Source organism: Heptranchias perlo, chromosome 2, assembly GCF_035084215.1.
Source record: "Heptranchias perlo isolate sHepPer1 chromosome 2, sHepPer1.hap1, whole genome shotgun sequence".
Taxonomy (NCBI): Eukaryota; Metazoa; Chordata; class Chondrichthyes; order Hexanchiformes; family Hexanchidae; genus Heptranchias; species Heptranchias perlo.
In genome coordinates, this window is record NC_090326.1 from 48382018 (window position 1) to 48401593 (window position 19576).

The following is a 19576-nucleotide window of genomic DNA, read 5'->3' on the forward strand; positions in this document are numbered from 1 at the left end:
TTTTCATATCTTGGTGATTTGTAATTGGATTATTTCAATTATTGAACTCTAGTTTTGAATTATTTTCCACATGGTTTAGAATACTTATTTAACCAGTAACCAACTGTGGTATTGTGTTTGTTGGCCTAACATTTTTAATCCTTTCAATTACAAAAGCTTAAGAAGCCTTTTAGGATCTTTTTAAAAAAAGAGAAAAATAAGTACTGTGAATGTGCTGGAGGCAAGGCATTTAATACTTAATGAAATGCTGTTGCCTTTTTCAGCTAAGGCAGCAGTAAAATTATTCCTGGAAAGTCCCTCTATTGGTCTGGTAAGCAATATTGCTCAATAGTTACACTACTTAACAGGTACTAAGGGCATATGCAAGTCAAAGAGTTTTTTTGTGCTTGAAGCTAAGGAATGAGCTTGTGAAATATACAACAGTTCTTACCTTTGTTCATCATCTGGACGTTTAATTAGGTTGAAAAGAATGTGTAGAAGCTGATCCCTCTCCTTGGGTTCCGGATGGAGGCAAGCAGTACACAAGATTAGGGGGATTAACTCCTAAATCAGGAATGAAAAAAATTCAAATAAATAGTAGGCAATGTGGCATTTGCGTACAGCTTGTTATAAATCCTATTTGAAAAAAATCTTTGAAGTTTGTTCATTTAACAGGCTATCCAGGGCCACTGTTTTGAGTTTCATAATCTGCAGAATTCCTGCAGCTCTTGTCTTCGAGCATCCTTTGCTGCCTTTCCCTGGTCCAACTGCTGCTTTTACTCTTCTGACCTTTTTAACTGTGCCAATTAAGTAATCATTACCAGGGAGTCACTGGACACTGGTGGCTGATCTTTCTGTTCGCTTGCCAAAATTTCCGTAAATCCTCTGATGCTGCAATTGCTAGCTGCTTTTTTTTGTTCACTTTTTCTTCCAAATGATTCTGTTCAATTATAACCGTTATACCTGGTTTGATCCCTGCCCGGTCTACTGAATCCTCTGCTTTCTGGGCTCCAGTAAGACCGTTGTTCATGATGGCATCCCTCTCATCGTCCTCAAGATGTGTACCTATGAATTTTCCCATGTCCTATGCAGTATCTTTACTGTCTCTGACTCTGTTTCCTCTTAGAAATTTGTTTACATTCACCTTATCTGTAAATGAAAGCAATCATTCTTGTCTTTCAAATTAAGCTATTTGCTCTGTCAGCCGTAGAATCACAGAAAACTTACGGCACAGAAGGAGGCCATTCGGCCCATCGTGTCTGCGCCTAATACCACTTTCCCAAATTTGGTCCGCAGCCCCACAGGTCACGGCTCTTCAGGTGCACATCCAGGTATTTTTTTTAAATGAGTTGAGGGTTTCTGCCTCCACCACCCTCTCAGGCAGTGAGTTCCAGACCCTCATCACTCTCTGGGTGAAAAGACTTTTCGTCATTTCCGCTGTAATCCTTCTACCAATCACTTTAAATCTATGCCCCGGTTATTGACCCCTCCGCTAAGGGAAATAGGTTCTTCCTATCCACTCTATCTAGGCAACTCATCATTTTGTACACCTCAATCAAATCACCACTCAGCTTCCTCTGTTGCAGCCATCAATGGACTGCCCACATGACCAGTCCATTGATAGCTGCAGCTTCCTGCAGTTTACAGCTTTCCTCCTCACTATCAACCACACGGCCTAATCTTTGTGTTATCCGCAAAACAACCCCAGCCTATCCAATCTGTCATCATAGCTAAAATTCTCCAGTCCTGGCAACATCCTTGTAAATCTCCTCTGCACCCTCTATAGTGCAATTATATCCTTCCTGTAATATGGTGACCAGAACTGTGCACAGTACTCAAGCTGTGGCCTAGTGTTTTATACAGTTCCAGCATAACCTCCCTGCTCTTATATTCTATGCCTCGGCTAATAAAGGAAAGCATTCCATATGCCTTCTTAACTACCTTATCTACCTGTTCTGCTACCTTCAGGGATCTGTGGACATGCACTCCAAGGTCCCTCACTTCCTCTACACCTCTCAGTATCCTCCCATTTATTGTGTATGCCCTTGCCTTGTTTGATCTCCCCAAATGCATTGCCTCACACTTCTCCGGATTGAATTCCATTTGCCACTTTTCTGCCCATATGACCAGTGCATTGATAGCTGCAGCTTCCTGCAGTCTATAAGCTTTCCTCCTCACTATCAACCGCACAGCCTATCCTGGTGTCATCCGCAAATTTCTTAATTATGCCCCCTACGTTTAAGTCCAAATCGTTAATGTATACCACAAAAAGCAAAGGACCTAGTACCGAGCCCTGCGGTACCCCACTGGAAACAGCCTTCCAGTCGCAAACACACCCGACCATTACCCTTTGCTTTCTGCCACTGAGCCAATTTTGGATCCAATTTGCCACATTCCCTTGAATCCCATGGGCCTTTACTTTTTTGACCAATCTGCCATGTGGCCTTGCTTAATGACAGCACTCTGACCTGATTCAGAAGGCCATGGATTCAAGCCCCACTCCAGAGACTTGAGTACATAATCTAGGCTAACACGTTAGTGCAGTACTGAGATGGTGCTGCACTGTCAGAGGTACAGTCTTTCGAATGAGATGTTAAAACGAGGCCCCGTCTGCCGTCTCAGGTGGACCTAAAGTATCCCACGGCACTATTTCGAAGAACGGGAATTCACCCGGTGTCCTGGTCAACTTGTCCCGCAGCAACATCAGTAAAACAGGTCAGGTTATTTATCTCGCAGCTGTTTATGGGACCTTGCTGTGCACAATTTGGCTTCCTGTGTTCTCCTACATTGCAACAGTGACTACACTTCAAAAGTACTTCATTCGTGTCCTGAGGCCGTGAAAGGAGTTATGTAAATGCAAGTTTCTTTTCTTTTTTTCTTACATTAATTTCCATAACTTTGAATAGCACACTTAACTTTCAAGTTACTCATCACTTCGAAAGATTTTCTCGGTGCCTATGTTATACACCTCTGGATCTCTGCTGCTAAACATTTTGGTGAATCATCCACATTTCTTTCAATACCAAAGCTGCTACAAAAACTCAGTTTCCTCTTTTATGCTAACTGCTTCTTTTCCAATCAACAACTCAATTTTCTAAAAGGCCCAAATCCATCCAGGTCAAATACTGCACATATTATCTAGGGAAGCTATTCCAGCACCATTCCTGCACCCCTGGACAGGGTACAGGAACAAAGTTTTCATCTGGTAGATGACCTCTCTCGCCCTCAGTCATAACTGTTCTTATCCTTTTCTACTTTATCAGCACAACAATGGTCAGTGCTCCTCTGAACTTTCCTCTCGTGTTCCTTCTAATCTTCAAATACCACAATCAGCATGCTTTTTTACTTTCTACTGAAAGTGATGAGGGAAGTTAACAAGACAGAAGGGTCTAACAGAGAGTTCCCAAGTATGGGCACAAGATAGCTGCAGAGTCTGCTATCAAGTGGAAGGGTGTGGGAAATATGCAAAGGAGGCCAGAACTGAAGAGTGGACAACACCTGCTAGTGATCGAATCTCACAAGCTTAACAACAAATCAGAAGAGGGTGCTATAACCAGAGTTCAGTTTTAGATATTACATGCTTCAATGCTAAAAATAGACAACTAAGGGGGAAAATTCGTTAAGGGCCATTTTCAGGCGGGGGTAGCGTGATGCGCTAGTATCCTGCGCCCAATAGTCCCTACGCAGGCAGCACATAAACTTTGTGCTGCCTTCTACTTACCACGATATCCCCGTGCAGCCAGCGCTACCTGCGCTGCTGAGAGGCTGCACGGAGAACGAGGGAGTTGGAAATGGGGCGTGCACAGCGCACGTCATCAGCAGCCTGCACCTCTTAAAGGTGCAGGTGCACATTTCAAATGGCAGGTACACAGCTTACTTGGAGAGGGAAAGATGGCCACGAGGATAGCAGGACCGGCACGAGAGAGGGCTCGACACTTCTCCGATGATGCTTTGGACGCCCTGGTGGAAGGGGTAGATGAAAGGAGGGCCAACATGTACCCGCAAGGTGGCCGGAGACCCTCCAGACTGTAGCTCCGCTGGCAATGAAAGGCTATGGCGTAGGAAGTCAATGCCAGGACCATTGCACCACGCACTTGGGTGCAGTGCCGAAAGAAGTTCAGTGATTGGACATGAGTGGTCAAGATGAATGAATGCAAGTGTCAAGTGGCACATCCTACCAACTGCACCACTGCTCCACGCATCACACCCCATCACCCACCCGCCAACAAACACTGCCCATCCATACGCAATACTGCACTCGGCATGCTACATTTCACTCACACATATTACCACATTTGCAGGCCACACAACCACCACTCTCAGGTGTCTCAAACTGGCAGCTATTCGACCACGACAGGCACATCACCCACACACCTTGCAGGATATTCACTAACACTATGTCTTCTGCCTTGCAGAAGAAGATGGTGCATAACAGCCGGCAGCGGGAGGGACCTGAGGGTGGACAGGCACGTTTACACGTCCTCACCCCCCTAGAGGAGACAGTGTTTCGGATCATTGCAGCAGTGACAACATGCCGCGCTGGGGGTCCCGACGAAGGGGGGGGGTCTCTGCATATCTAATACTCCTTCTCCTTTTCCAGATCTCCCTCCTCCCATAATCTTTTCTAACTCACGTGCTGCAGATGCGGTCAGCACGCACGTCTTACTTGCTCCTCTCCCCACTCCACAACTCAACCTGTTTCCCTTTGTCATTGCAGATACCCAAGAACACGTGTGGCACCGTCCAAGGAGGAGGAGGAGGAGACTGAAGCCACACCGTCACTCGATCTGACACATGCTTCCACCAGCTCAGAGACTGACACTGCACGTCCTTTAGAGGTTAGGTTAGAAGAGGGATCTGTATATGGTGAGACACCGAGCACAAGTGTACAGGTGCTGGGGCTGGGGGGGGGAACAGATACCGCAGGTGCCAGCTCGCCAGTGTGCGAGGTTGCTCACTAGTTCTGCTGCAGAGGAGTCAGATGTGCCAGTCTACAGAAGACAGCTGATGGGCGTACACAACCAAATGCTTGGGGCACTGGAAAGCCTGCCAGAAAGGCTGCGCACGATGAGAAGGGGCATGCAGGAGTCCAGCTCCAACTTGGCACAGGGCTTTGCGCAGAGCTTGGAGCCCAATCCTTTCCAATATGGAATAGGTGGTCACCTCCATCAGCGCACTTGTGGAACCCACCATGATGCAGTGTCTGATGAGCGATCGCACAGCTTCCACTGCAGCACAAACATCTGCCATCCAAGGTCTGACTGCTGCATTTGGAGCTCAGACTGCTGCTATCGTGAGTCTGGGGACCACTGTGGAACAGGGCTTCCAGGGCATCACAGCACTCCAGCAAGCCATTCTCCAGCTGATCACCAGGATTGCTGAGGCGCCGCTCTGGGAGAGTGGGAGTGGCGCCGTGGCAGTCGGACCTGGTGTCTTTTCTCAGGACGACAGTCTTTATGCTCCCACCCCGGCCACTCCGCCAGTGCCCCTGCTGTTGCCTATCGGCCAGCCAGGCCAGACTGCTGCAGCCCATGCTGAGTTGGTGCAGTCTGAAGCTGGGCTCTCATGGCCCACAGCTGCCCGAGGTCATCCTCCAAGGCCATCTGTACATACATCCATTGAAGGCTAGCAGCCTCCCACCACCCATGCTCCATCCACTGGGGAAGCACCTCGTAGGAGCACTAGGATAGGTAAAGGCACACGAACAAAAGGCACTAAGGGAATGCACAAGAGTGAATAGTTCTGTTATGTTTGCATAATTTCATTTATTCATTGATAAATAAGTCTTTGATTTTGCATTTGGTGGTGGTTTTTATTTATGCAATGAGCTGAGAGGGACACCAATGTGTGATCAGATGGAGGGCGATTTGATTGTCTTGTGGGAGCAGAAAGGTGGGGAGTGTAGGTCTGTTGGTGAGTTGGGGGATGTAGTTCACATTATTGATAGCGGGCATGGATCGGGCAAGCACGCAGAGCCCTTGCAGTCAAGGCGTGCGGTTCCTGTTGCACCCCTGCGTCTTCCTCCACTTCCTCTTCCGGCTCCACCCCCTCCTCCTCCTCCTCCGCCTCTGGCTCAGGGTCTTCTCCAATCACTGGTGGCAAAGGTTGGTCTCTCATGATGGCGAGATTGTGCAGCATACAGCATACCGCCACGAATCTGCCCACCCGCTCGGGAATACTGCAGGGCTCCTCTAGACCGGTCCAGGCAGCGGAAGCGTTGTTTGAGGAGGCCTATGGTGTGCTCTATGATGTTACATGTGGCAGCATGGCTCTCATTAAATGCCTGCTGTGCACATGTGCTTGGGTTCCTGACCGGTGTCATGAGCCACGGCATGGGGGGGATAGCCCTTGTCACCCAGTAGCCAGCCTTTGACTTGCCGAGTCGGGTGAAAGATAGCTGGCACGTTGGACTGCCGCATAACTAAGGCATCGTGACTGCTCCCAGGGTAGCGGGCATCGACTTCCATGATTCAATGTGTGTGGTCGCACACCAGCTGCATGTTGAGGGAGTGGAAGGCCTGTCGATTGACGAAGACAGCTCAGTTGATATGCAGGGCACGTAGGGCAATATGCGTGCAGTCAATAGCACCCTGCACCATGGGGAAGCCGGCAATGTGAGCGAGCGAACCCCTGTGCTCGCTCGTTCTGATTGTCTGTGGAGAAGGAAGGTGATGAACCTGTTCCTCATCTGGTACAGTGTGTCTTGTGACCTCCCTTATGCAGCAGTGCACTGTATACTTCAAAACGTTGCACATGTCGCCAGCAGAGGCCTGAAATGCTCCTGGGCCGTAGAAATTCAGCGCCACGGTGACCCTCACAGCCACAAGCAATGCTGTCCATGCCCTGCTCTAAGGCTGCAGTTGTGACCGCACCTGTTGACAGATCTCGGTCACGGCTTCCTTGGTGAACCTTAGGCGTCGGATGCAATCCTCCTCGGTCATGTTGACATAAGAGAATTGGTCCCGGGAGGCCCTCATTGGGTAGGGCCTCCTGCTCAGTCCCCTGCGTCTCCTCGTCCTCTGTCTCCTCGCTTGACCTACTATGCGTGGCCTCTCTGCATGCTCCCAGTCGTGCTCAATGCCCAGCGTGAACCCTAGCAGACCGCCCGTGGTTGCCAGGAATGTTGTTCAACCACGGTTTTAACTTTCCGAACTGTTAAGGCAGTACCTGCCAAACCACTCTCAAATGTAGCCTAGGAACTCTCAGTAAGAAACGGGAGCTTCAAAAAACACTTCCCACTCCACCAGCAGCCAGAAGGAATAATCCAGCAACTAACCTGCAACACGTGCATGGCCCCTTTAAACAGCGCTGGCTGGGGTGGGGGGTCCTTCAGGCAATGTAAGACTCGTTCAGATGGTCGGGGTTAAGACTGTGCGTTAAGCGTTAAAGTCCAAAATGGTGTCTATCACTTTAAATCAGTCTTGTACACTGTTTGCATGCATTTTCTCCCTACTTTACATGCTTCCAGCATTCAGTATTTGCGCATGCGCTAACGCCTATACCAAGATGGTGTCCGGCACGTCACGCTGGAAACGTGCGTGTGCATCCAAGACACTATCTTGAATGTCAGAGAGGCCGTGTAGCGCCAAAACAACGGGCACTGCATGGCCCAATTTAACACCCTAGGTTTCTAAGAGATTCACAAAGCACGCTGGTGATGCAAAAAAAAAATGTAAATTAAGTTTATATATGCTGTGTTTGTATATAGATTGAAATAAAATCAAAATGGTATGCTTAAATCTAAGATCTCAGCTACTGCAAAATATACCTGACTTAAAATAAACCCATTTTACAGCATGAGCCCAGAGTGAAGGTTAAAAAAGTTACTGCAGAGTACTTGGGCTCAATACCAAACAGCCTGCTAAAAGCAGCACAGGTGTAGGCGTGGAAGCACATCAGCTTTCATTCCTCTGGGGAACAGCAGGTACATGGCATAGGATAAAATTTCACTTATCCCATATTTTCCAGTTTTTCACAACTTCAATTCTTCTTTCCAGTGTCTGAATGTTCGACATTGGAATGGGAGTAGGCCATTTAGCTCCTTGAGCCTGTTCCGCCATTCAATAAGATCATGGCTGATCTGTATTTTAACTCCATCTACCCATCTTGGTTCTGTAACCCTTAATACCCTTGCCTAAAAAAAAATCTATGAATTTCAGTTTTGAAATTTTCAATTGACTGAGACTCAGTAGCTTTTTGGGGGAACAGTGTTCCAGATTTCCACTACCCTTTGTTTTAAGAAGTGCTTTCTAACATCACCCCTGAACAGCTTAACTCTAATTTTAAGGTTATGTTCCCTTGTTCTGGACGCCCCCACCAGAGGTAATAGTTTCTCTCTATCTACCCTATCAATTCCTTTGATCATCTTAAACACCTCAATTAGATCACCGCTTAATCTTCTATATTCAAGGGAATACAAGCCTAGTCTATGCAAGTGGTCTTCATAATTTAGCCCTTTTAGCCCCGATATCATTCTGCGCTGCACCCACTCCGAGGCCAATATATTCTTCCTGAGATGCAGGGCCCAGAAATGAACGCAGCACCCTAAATGCGGTCTAACCCGAGCTTTATGTAACCAACATAACTTGCACCCTTTTGTATTCCAGCCCCCTTGAGATAAAGGCCAATATTCCATTAGCTTTTTAAGTTATTTTTTCTACCTGTTAACATCTGCAGTTTACTGAGCTCAAGATATTCATAGCTAGCCAATCAGCCTAAAATATCAGAAAATCTTGGATGACAGCAATATCCGTTAGTATATGGAAATTAAATGAATGAGAATGAATCTCCCATTCCTACTTAAAAGAAAAGCAACAAATAAGATCTGTACATGTGAGACCAGGTTTGACTAATGAAAAGCTTACTAATTTGGATAAGAATTTCAATTCATCCTCGATTCAACTTGTTTCTAAAGTGAACTATAGCTTCAGTCAGCACAATAGATTATTTGGCAATAATTCAACTTGTTCATCAGATTTGACAGCCCCTTCCAATAAAAAGAGAATCACCAATCCATCAATCTGTCACAAGGATTCAAAAAGGTTGGTTAAACACATCTGCTTTGTCCAAACCTAACAAAAGGCACCTCTTCTCCTACATGTTCTCTCACTTTAACTCAGTTTCCCTGACCTGACACATAGAGCAGGGCTTTTTAGTCTAAACACAGGCATTTGTTTTTGTTTGGAAGGGGAGGTGAGGAGAGGAGCAGAGTTAGCATAGTCCTGTTGTTTAGGATATTATCACCTGCAAGTTTGACAGCACAAGAACAAATATTACATTTTATTCCTTTTACTTCCTTCAACAATTCTTTGATACTTATCATGAACTGCAGCTTCTCTAAAACACAATAGGATTTAGATTATCTCAAATTCCACCTAGATGTTCACGACATCAATTGCTGTTGCACAAAGCTACTGGCATTCATTTTAAAGCACATCAAGTTGAAGATATTTCAGAAGTGTAACTGAGCTTTATGTTTGCCAATATAATTTAAAAAAAACTAATTTCTTCTAGGACTTTTCTTGGTCACAATCCCAAATAAACTTCACTGAAAAGACACAGTGGCAATGTGAAATGGATGATAATCGATGATCAGGAGCTACACTGTCATTGAGAAGCCACCATCATACCAGCTAAGAGATGAGCGGTTCCTTGGACAAGTTGAAGAACAAACCCACACAAAGCAACAGGTTGTTATAAACACATTTAAAAAATAAGTTAATCTATACATAGGATTGAAAATGTTCAGCTCAGGTCCCTTTTGAGCATTTAATTGGCCTATTAGCCATCACCATCTAGCACTCTGTGGACCATGACAACTCTATTACTCTTCCAGTGATTTGATTGGTTTGTGAAAATCATATGACCCCCATCACCACCTTGATCAGATTGGTCTGTGGGATCTGCAAAATCTACTGGGCAGATTTGCCACATCTTTTGTCTCCTAGAGCGGTTGCTCTTCACTTCCCAGTTCTACTCCTGCCTCAAGCCTACAAGTCTGCAACCACCAGTCTTCTCTCCAACCCCAGCTTCTCCATTCAGCTCCAGCATTCGGCATAAGGTTCCCTCCCAGCCTGTTTTCTCTCTCTCAATCCCTCCTTCCCAGCAGCAGCCAGCAACTCCAGGCCCTATTTCCTGCTTTCGCAGTTCAAACAGGCCTGTCCAGAATGCTCCATTTCTGCTCCTGTCTAAAACGTTAACCTATCCTTCTCTTTCAGATCTAGACTCTGCTACTGTGCATTTCTGATTTGTACTTTTGAAGGTCACTGAAGCTAAATTCCCAGCTCGTGTGCTCATTCCTACGAATTCTGGTTTTAACAGACTGAAGTCACCAGGCCCATGTAAACCATTATTGAGAAACTAAATGCAATGAGATTACATGGCAGCAATCAAATCAAGGAGCTCAGACAACAAACTACCACTGTGAAACTCAAGTGGTTTCAAACTCATTTAAACCCTGATAATAGTCAACTATTTTAAGCTTTGCAGCATCTCCAGGATATGTTATACTCCCAGGGTCAGCCAATTAAAAAAAAAATCTGCCTATACAATGATGCTCAAGATTTACATAAAATTTATTGTCTTTTCTTCCTTCCCTAGCTTCTATTTTCCATTAATTATCTAAATTCTCTATGTTTACTCATTTTAAACTGATCCATTATCCATTCTGCGGTAGCACCTATCATGCAAAAACTAAATGATTGAAAATCCAATTTCATAGGCACATTTCCAACCAGTCTGGTTAAAGCTTGACTTATCATCTTAATTGAAGTGACAGGTCAAATTTTCTGCATCTTTTTCAGCTAATTTTACCAAAACCCAGGAAGCATAAGCTACTGGAGGATTTGAATATACTTGGGAATTGCGCAGACTGGTGGCAGATGAAATTCAATGTACAGCAGTGCTTCACATGGGGACAAAAAATACAGGAAGGGACTATTATTTAAATGTAAAGAAAATAAGATGCATGGAAAATGAAAGATCTATCGGGGTTGGGGGGTGGGGGGGGGGGTCTTGATTGACAATAAATTAAAGCTATTACAACAATGCTCGGTGACAGCGAGTAAAGCAAATCCGATGTTGGGCAATATTGAACCAAAATAATGAGATAATCCTGAAGCTTTATAAATCAATGGTGCAATCGCACTTCAAATACTGTATACAGTTCTGGTCACTGCAGTACTAAAAGGATATTGCAGCTGTTGAAAGGATACAGAACAGAGCAACCAGAAAGATTGAGGGGATTGGATTATGAAGAGCAATTACATAAATTGGGCTTGTTCTCACTGGAAAAAAGGTTGTGAGTTGATATAATTACTGATTTTAGAATTCTAAAAAGGGACTAGATAATGTAGACCATGACAAAGCTGTTTCACTTGGTCCAGAACAGTAGATTCAGAGGACACGGCCTGCACTTGAATGGGGGTAAATTCAAAACTAATCTGCGGAAACATTATTTCAGTGAGTGGTCAATCCACAGAACAGGCTCCCAGGGAGACGATGGAAGCAGGTAGTATTGATTCATTCAAATGCAAATTAGATAGATTTATTTAGAAAATAATATTTTGGGATATAGTACATGAGTAATTTAAGACTTGATATTTGGTAAGTGTAGCATGCTAGGGAAAAACAGGTGACTTTGGACCTCAGGTTCCCAAAGCTTTCCACCATTGGGGGTTTCATCTCATCTCATGTCATGTCTGGATCTGTTGTAGACTAATTGATAGAGATTGATTGCTAGGACTAGTCAGCAACTCCATTATCAATGTATCATGCGACTACCAGGATGGGAGAAATCGAACTAGATGGACCTTGGTCTTTTTTCATCTATGTTCCTATGTTCCAAATAGCTTGATTTACAATCCAGATAAACAAACACACTGAAATGAGTACTCAGTAGCAGTGTTTAGGGAAGTATTACAATTATAGGTTACAATTACAACACACCACATTTTATTTTAAACTATTTAATTTTAAAATAGTTAACTTCTTGATGTGGTTCTATTCAGTCTTTTGTGCTAACAGTAGTCAACTTTGAAACTGAATCCATGTTGATATTTGCTCTGAAGGACTGATATTATTGCAAGCTGATAAATCATTTGTAGTTGATTACAAAAGAGTGCTATGGCCAGCATGGATTTGTTACTGTTACAACTAATGATATTTGCAGTTGTTTACAAGTCTTCTCCAATTTTCTCCCCTTACTCCTCCCTTTCTAAAAGCAGAGGCTCATAAAAGTAAAAGTGCCCAGCACATCTCTCAGAAACACCTCAAAATTTGAAGTGCGGTAATTGTTACATGGGCAGGTGGTTACACATCGGAACAGAAGTGGGCTATTTAGCCCTTCAAGCCTGTTCCACCATTCAATTAGATCATGGCTAATCTGTACCTCGACTCCATTTACCTGTCGTTGATCCATATCCCTTGATTCCCTTCCCTAATAAAAATCTATCAATCTCAGTCTTGGAACATTTCAACTGACCTAGCATTCACAGCCTTTTGGGGGAAAGTATTCCACATTTCCATGATCCTTTGTGTGCAAAAGTATATCCTGATTTCACTCCTAAATGGTCTAGTTCTAATTTCAAGATTGTGTCCCCTTGTTCTGTATTCCCCTACCAGAGGGAAGAGCTTCTCTGTATCTACTCTGTTGAATCCTATTATCATTTTAAATACCTCCGCTTTCTAAACTCAAGAAAATACAACCTAAGTTACTGCAACTTGTCCTCATAATTTAACCTGTTAATTTCAGTATCATTCTGGTGAACCTGTGCTGTATCCCCTCCAAAACAATATATCCTTCCTGAGGTGCGGTGCGCAGAACTGAATGCAATACTCCAGATTGGGTCTGACCAAGGCTCTGTACAACTGCAGCATTACTTTCTCCCCTTTGCATTTTCACACATGGCAGTCCTCCTGTGCCTCACTTAGTGAGCTTGGACAGTAAGTGTTGACTGGGACCTTTGCAGCAAAGCTAAATTCTATCCTCAGAAATCCACAAGCGTGTACTTCCAACATGATCACTCAAATAAGCAAAGAAATATCAGCCATGGGTCCCACTGCTGAAGGGTTGGAAGCGACTGACGTACTCCACTACTGTCTGGTTGGCCTGTGTTGAATTTGATGATCTAAGAGTAAACATGGGACTTTTCTGATGGCTCATTATTGTGCCAAGGGATGCATTTAGCCACTGAGACCAGCAATAGGGGGAGGTGAGCGAATAGGAAGTTATTAACATTTAAAGCCCAACAGTAGCATTGACACCTGGGTTAAAAAAAGCAATGAAAATAAAACATTATACTACGGGGTACTAGGTTTGTGAAATATATTGCAATTTTTCTCCCACAAGTTATGTGAATCGTTACTATTTACATTTTAAAAAAAAACTCAATTTCATAAAATCATACACTGTTAGCATCTGGCTGTAGAAAAAGTCATGAAATGACACTCAGCCTTCTGGAGTTTGTGTCTCACTTCACTCTCAAAATAGCTCAAATGATCTACTATGTAGTATATATACACCCAACAGTGGGTGGTCTCAAGATTCCAAAGGTACTGCACCAGTAGGCAGTGCTGTGAACATAACATTAAGTGACAAATTGAAAACAAGGGGACAGCACGTGTGATACTTTTTTGAAAGTTTGTCGTCTGGCGCTGACAAGTGCCAACACACTAAAACTCATGGAAAAACTGAAGGAGGAAAAAAAAAAGACCCAGAGTATATGCATTCTAACCACTGACTAATCTAGCCTACACTTGGAGGCTAGAGACTTTGTCCCAAATTTTGTTACAAGAGGCTCAACATGAAAAACAAAGACACCTGTCTGCTGAGCATGTGGTTTGCACAGCCTCTATAGAGATAAATTGTATTTTCAACATCCCATTAGAATCCTCCAAGAGGGCAAAAATACCAGGTTCCTTTCCTTTACCAACCAACTACTTAAAGCCCTCTCCCCTGCCCCCTCTACATTCACCTCCAACAAGTGCGAGAAGTTCATGGAATGAAGGTTTCAGCAGCGTGGGCGGGAGATATTATGCAGGTGGAAGTAGGCAATCTTAGTGTTGGAGAGGATATGGGGTCAGAAACTCAGTTTGGAGTTGAAGAGGGCCCTGAGGTTATGCACAGTCTTGTTAAAAGAGTGTCCAGAGAGGGGGATGGAGTTGGTGGCAAGGGTACAGAGTTTTTGGAGGGATTGGGGGGGGGGGGCCGGGGGGGAAGGAAGGAGTGAAGACTATGTTGAAATGAATCGAAGTAAATTAAAAACTTTTACTGTTTTTCACGGCAGCAGCGCATTTATTAACCATTTGTTTAAGTGAAATGTTTCCCCACTATGCATTCAAAATCCACATCAGAAATTTGTACTTTACGCAAGTTTTACACCATCTGCATTATTTTTTCCACACAGTATAATTTAGATGGTAAATGGGGTAGGAAGCCTCGCTCAGGAAGTTAGAGATTTAATAGTAAAAAAAAAGTCACCTACTCACTAAAATGCAAAAGACTTAGTGAAATAAATTTATGCTAGCAATTGCAAACATTAGAATATTAATAGAATTATAGTGGTTAGCCTCAAGTTTTTAATTTATAGAAACTGTAGCAAAAAAAAAGCTGTAGCAGCAACAATGAGGAAAGCCTTTTGGATACCTTGAGATCTTCTCAACTCACCTGACAGAGATGTACAACCATTCTCTAGGATCAGAGATGCAAGTACAAAAGTAAGAATATGGTTGAAAGTAACGAAGACAAACTTTCAGCAGAAAACAAGAGAGAACATGAGCTCAAAGGTTGAAATTGTAAAAATAAAAATCAAAATGAGACAGAAAACCAAAATTTCTAGAATTGTATTGAAGACAAAGATTCCTTTTCTCTTACTTCTCGTTTTGCTAGTAGCACATTTGGTACTATGTGTGGTAGACATCGCCCCAACATCAGCATCACACACTGTTCACTATCTGCAATTCGAGAAACCTAAAGAGGCAGAAAATAAATTTTATTTATGTAACTATTTCTACAGTCCTATTTATTAAAATTGTATTTTCATTACAAATTGGTAAAATGCAGTTTAAAATAAAGACACTAGTCACTCCTATAAATAACTTCAAATGATGTATCATAAACATGATTTCAGCAATCGACTAGCTCCCCCTCACTCCACAAATCCAAGATATGTGGAATTAAGTTTTCACTGGAGCCTCTGTGCCCTTCAGGAGCATGCACCCATTGCTCAAATGCTAGTGAAAGGTCTACTCATTAGGGAGCAGCTAGTTTAACATGCCCGATGTCCCTTCAGTTTTACAAATAGAATTTTCCACAATTATTATCACATTAATTCATCATTGTTTAACTTCTGTGAGCTCTTTTTTGATTTGCAAGATTACTTGTGATCTAACGGTAGAGCTCTCGCCTAACAATCAATGGATCTCAGCGAAGACAAACGACTTCCCTCTGAGTGAGCTTTTTCAGCATTCCATAGTAGGAAAATATTCTGACTCAAAGCAAAACTCAGAACCAATCCACAGCTGAGACTACTTCTCCTTCCCAGCTGGAGGAAATATTGAAATCAACACTGGCTATTTGCAATTTCACAGAAATGGTGCCCTCTTCAGGCTAGTTTAATTCAGGAACTGAATAATTCACTGCACGAGATGTTGAAAATGTGTAATGGAGTTGCCTCAGATTATATTAAGCATATTGTCTGAATCATCTAGCAATTCCAAAGTGACTTCCATCATTCTGGCTTGGAATTCACAACCAGGTTATTAAGGGTGAAAGGACAGTGTGCTAATTCACCAGGTCATCCAAATGTGCAGCCACCCTTAAGTGGCAAACATTAACAGTTGTTTTTTTTTTTAAAAAGACTTACATGCGGGTTGAAAACTGAATATCCCAAGCAATTGAACACAGTCAAACTAACTGCATTTGTCTTGCACAGAGAACCAGAGGCCTACCTTTAGTAGTTTTTTTCTCCTGCAAAGCTGACCTCTCCACCAGCAGCACCCCCCTCAACCACCACCCACCCCAAATTTGGTTTTTCACACGAATTGAGAGGGCATATTCACATAAAAGTCAAAAAGTGTATGGTTGTTTTGAGAATTGAAGTGGGGGGGGGGGGGGGGGCAATACAGAAGTATAAAACCGACAGATTCCAGTTGGGTGGGTACTCTGTGAAGGCTACCTAGGGGTATACATATTCTAATTGTTCTCAATTTTGCTTGCTTTAAAATTGGAGGAAATATACAAGAAGCAAGATTAGAAATTACCTCTTTAGCAATGCACTTGCTAACTGTACTTGCATTGTAACTGAGATTCTGTATTTGGCTCTTTTGTTCACTGTGCTGCAGGTGCAGATTGAGTAATGAAAAGGAAAAAGGCTACCTTGGAATGTATTTTCTATGCAAACTTTTTTTTTTACAACCATCTCTGCAGTGCATTAAATCAAATTTCCTGTATGAGGACAACATAATGTCTAATAAGCCAGATTCCTAGAGTGACAGAAATCTGAACTTACTTCTGCTTCAGGTAGGGCTGCTTCTGCTAATGAAAGCTGTTTTAAAAAAAACACCAACCACTTGGCTGGAAAGTACGGGAAGAGGAATGTGTAGCCCATCTTGCATGCAAGTATGCATTGTATATGTTGGTTTGAAATTGTTACTCTCCAACGAGGGAATGCATTCTTTTTTTGTTGCAATATTTAATGCAGCTCTCTTCCCTGCAGATTGCATACCTCCAGTCACAAACTAAAATTTATGTTGATTTATTAATTATCTATTTAAAAAAAATCACCAAAGGCATTCAGCAACCATCTTATAGCTTTAACTTTAGGTAAGCAGGTTATAAGGTCTACAGGAGAGATAGGGAAAATGGAAGAGAGGGAGGAGTAGCCTTAGTGATTAGAGATGAAATCACTTCAATGATAAAGGAGGATATAACGAGGGGTAAGCAGCCAGCAGAGGCCTTATGGGTTGAATTGAGAAATAGGAAAGGATCTAAGACTATAGTGGGAGTTGTGTATAGGACCCCTGGCAGCAGCTCTGATGTGCTAGATTGTATAAATGCAGAGATTAGACAAGCGTGTAACAAAGGCATAGTGGTCTTAATGGGGGACTTTAACCTTCACATAGATTGGGAAAAGCAGACTAGCAACTGTCAGAAAGGTAGTGAATTTCTTGAGTGTGTCCAGGATAGTTTTCTACAGCAGTATGTCCTAGAGGCAACAAGGGGGCAAGCCATACTAGATTGAGTAATGAGTAACGAACCAGATTTAGTTAACAGCTTGACTGTGCGTGAACATCTATCCAATAGCGATCATAACATGATCGAGTTCAAGGTAGTGTTTGAAAGGGAAAAAAGTGAATCAGCTGCTAAGATTCTAGACTTGGGTAAGGCCGACTTCAAGGGGATGAGACAGAGACTGTCCACAGTAAACTGGGCAAATCTGTTAATGGGTAGAACGACTGATGATCAGTGGGAAATGTTTAAAGAAACATTTAACGTGATACAGAATCGGTTTATACCCGAGGGGCAAGAACTCTACTTGCCAAAAAAAAAGCCATGGACAACTAAAGAGGTAAGGGACAGTATAAGACATAAGGAAAGGGCATACAAAAAGGCAAAAAATGGCACAGAATCTGGCGAATGGGAAAGATACAAAGATCAACAAAGGGTCACAAAACAGATAGTAAGAGCTACAAAAAGAGTGTGAAAAGAAACTTGCAAGGGATATCAAAACCAATACGAAGAACTTTTATTGTTATATTAGGAAAAAGAGGGTGGTCAGGAGCGGTGTTGGCCCCTTAAAAACTGAAAGTGGGGATATTGTCATTGACAATGGGGAAATGGCGGACATGTTGAATAATTACTTTGTGTCAATATTTACAGTAGAAAAAGAGGATAGCATGCCGGAAATCCCAAGAAAACTAATATTGAATCGGGGACAGGGACTCAATAAAATTAACATAAGTAAAACAACAGTAATGAAGAAAATAATAACACGAAAGAGTGACAAATCCCCAGGACCAGATGGTTTCCATTCCAGGGTTTTAAAGGAAGTAGGTGAGCACATTGCAGATGCCCTAACTATAATCTTTCAAAGTTCTCTAGATTCAGGAACTGTCCCTCTAGATTGGAAAATTGCACGTCACTCCGCTTTTTAAGAAAGGAGAGAGAGGGAAACCAGGGAATTATAGACTAACATCTGTTGTGGGGAAAATGCTGGAGTCTATAATTAAGGATAGGGTGACTGAACACCTCGAGAATTTTCAGTTAATCAGAGAGAGCCAGCATGGATTTGTGAAAGGTAGGTCGTGCCTGACAAACCTGATTTAATTTTTTGAAGAGGTGACTAAAGTAGTGGACAGGGGAATGTCAATGGATGTTATTTATATGGACTTCCAGAAGGCATTTGATAAAGTCCCACATAAGAGACTGTTAGCTAAGATAGAAGCCCATGGAATCTAGGGAAATGAACAGACTTGGTTAGGAAGTTGGCTGAGCGAAAGAGAGTAGGGGTAATGGGTAGGTACTCACATTGGCAGGATGTGACTAGTGGAGTCCCGCAGGGATGTCTTGGGGCCTCAATTATTCACAATATTTATTAACAACTTAGATGAAGCCATAGAAAGTCTCATATCTAAGTTTGCCGATGACACAAAGATTGGTGGCATTGTAAGCAGTGTAGATGAAAACATAAAATTACAAAGCGATAGATTAGGTGAATGGGCAAAACTGTGGCAAATGGAATTCAATGTCGGCAAATGTGAGGTCATCCACTTTGGATCAAAAAAGGATAGAACAGGGTACTTTCTAAATGGTAAAAAGTTAAAAACAGTGGATGTCCAAAGGGACTTCGGGGTTCAGGTACATAAATCATTGAAGTGTCATGAACAGGTGCAGAAAATAATCAATAAGCCTAATAGAATGCTGGCCTTTATAACTAGAGAACAAGGGGGCAGAAGTTATGCTGCAGCTATACAAAACCCTGGTTAGACCGCACCTGGAGTACTGTGAGCAGTTCTGGGCACTGCACCTTCGGAAGGCCTTGGAGGGAGTGCAGCATAGGTTTACTAGAATGATACCCGGACTTCAAAGGTTAAGTTACGAGGAGAGATTACACAAATTGGGGTTGTATTCTCTAGAGTTTAGAAGGTTAAGGGGTGATCTGATCGAAGTTTATAAGATATTAAGGGGAACAGATAGGGTGGATAGAAAGAAACTATTTCGGCTGGTTGGGGATTCTAGGAGTAGGAGGCACAGTCCAAAAATTAGAGCCAGACCTTTCAGGAGTGAGATTAGAAAACATTTCTACACACAAAGGATGGTAGAAGTTTGGAACTCTCTTCTGCAAACGGCAATTAATGCTAGCTCAATTGCTAAATTTAAATCTGAGATAGATAGCTTTTTGGCAACCAAAGGTATTAAGGGATATGGGCCAAAGGCAGGTATGTGGAGTTAGATCACAGATCAGCCACGATCTTATCAAATGGCGGAGCAGGCTCGAGGGGCTGAATGGCCTACTCCTGTTCCTATATTCCTAAGCAAGACCAGCAGCAGGAATGAAAAAGTTGCTGAGAGGAAGAAGTAGGGAGATGCACACGATCC

General features: G+C 43.0%; 1 protein-coding gene across 6 annotated transcripts in view; it reads right to left on the bottom strand.

Annotated features, from left to right (window-relative positions):
* Positions 1 to 19576, bottom strand: part of relch (RAB11 binding and LisH domain, coiled-coil and HEAT repeat containing) — a 125631-nt gene that overhangs the window by 48457 nt on the left and 57598 nt on the right. For 4 of the 6 annotated variants that reach the window (XM_068001858.1, XM_068001857.1, XM_068001863.1 and 1 more), the window contains exons 10-12: positions 14852 to 14947; positions 14645 to 14668; positions 431 to 543 (exon numbers count right to left, since the gene is read on the bottom strand). In XM_068001858.1, the coding sequence (XP_067857959.1) occupies positions 431 to 543; positions 14645 to 14668; positions 14852 to 14947 (233 nt within the window). The remainder of the gene's footprint in view (positions 1 to 430; positions 544 to 14644; positions 14669 to 14851; positions 14948 to 19576) is intronic. The other 2 variants (XM_068001861.1, XM_068001859.1) reach the window with 1 other exon arrangement.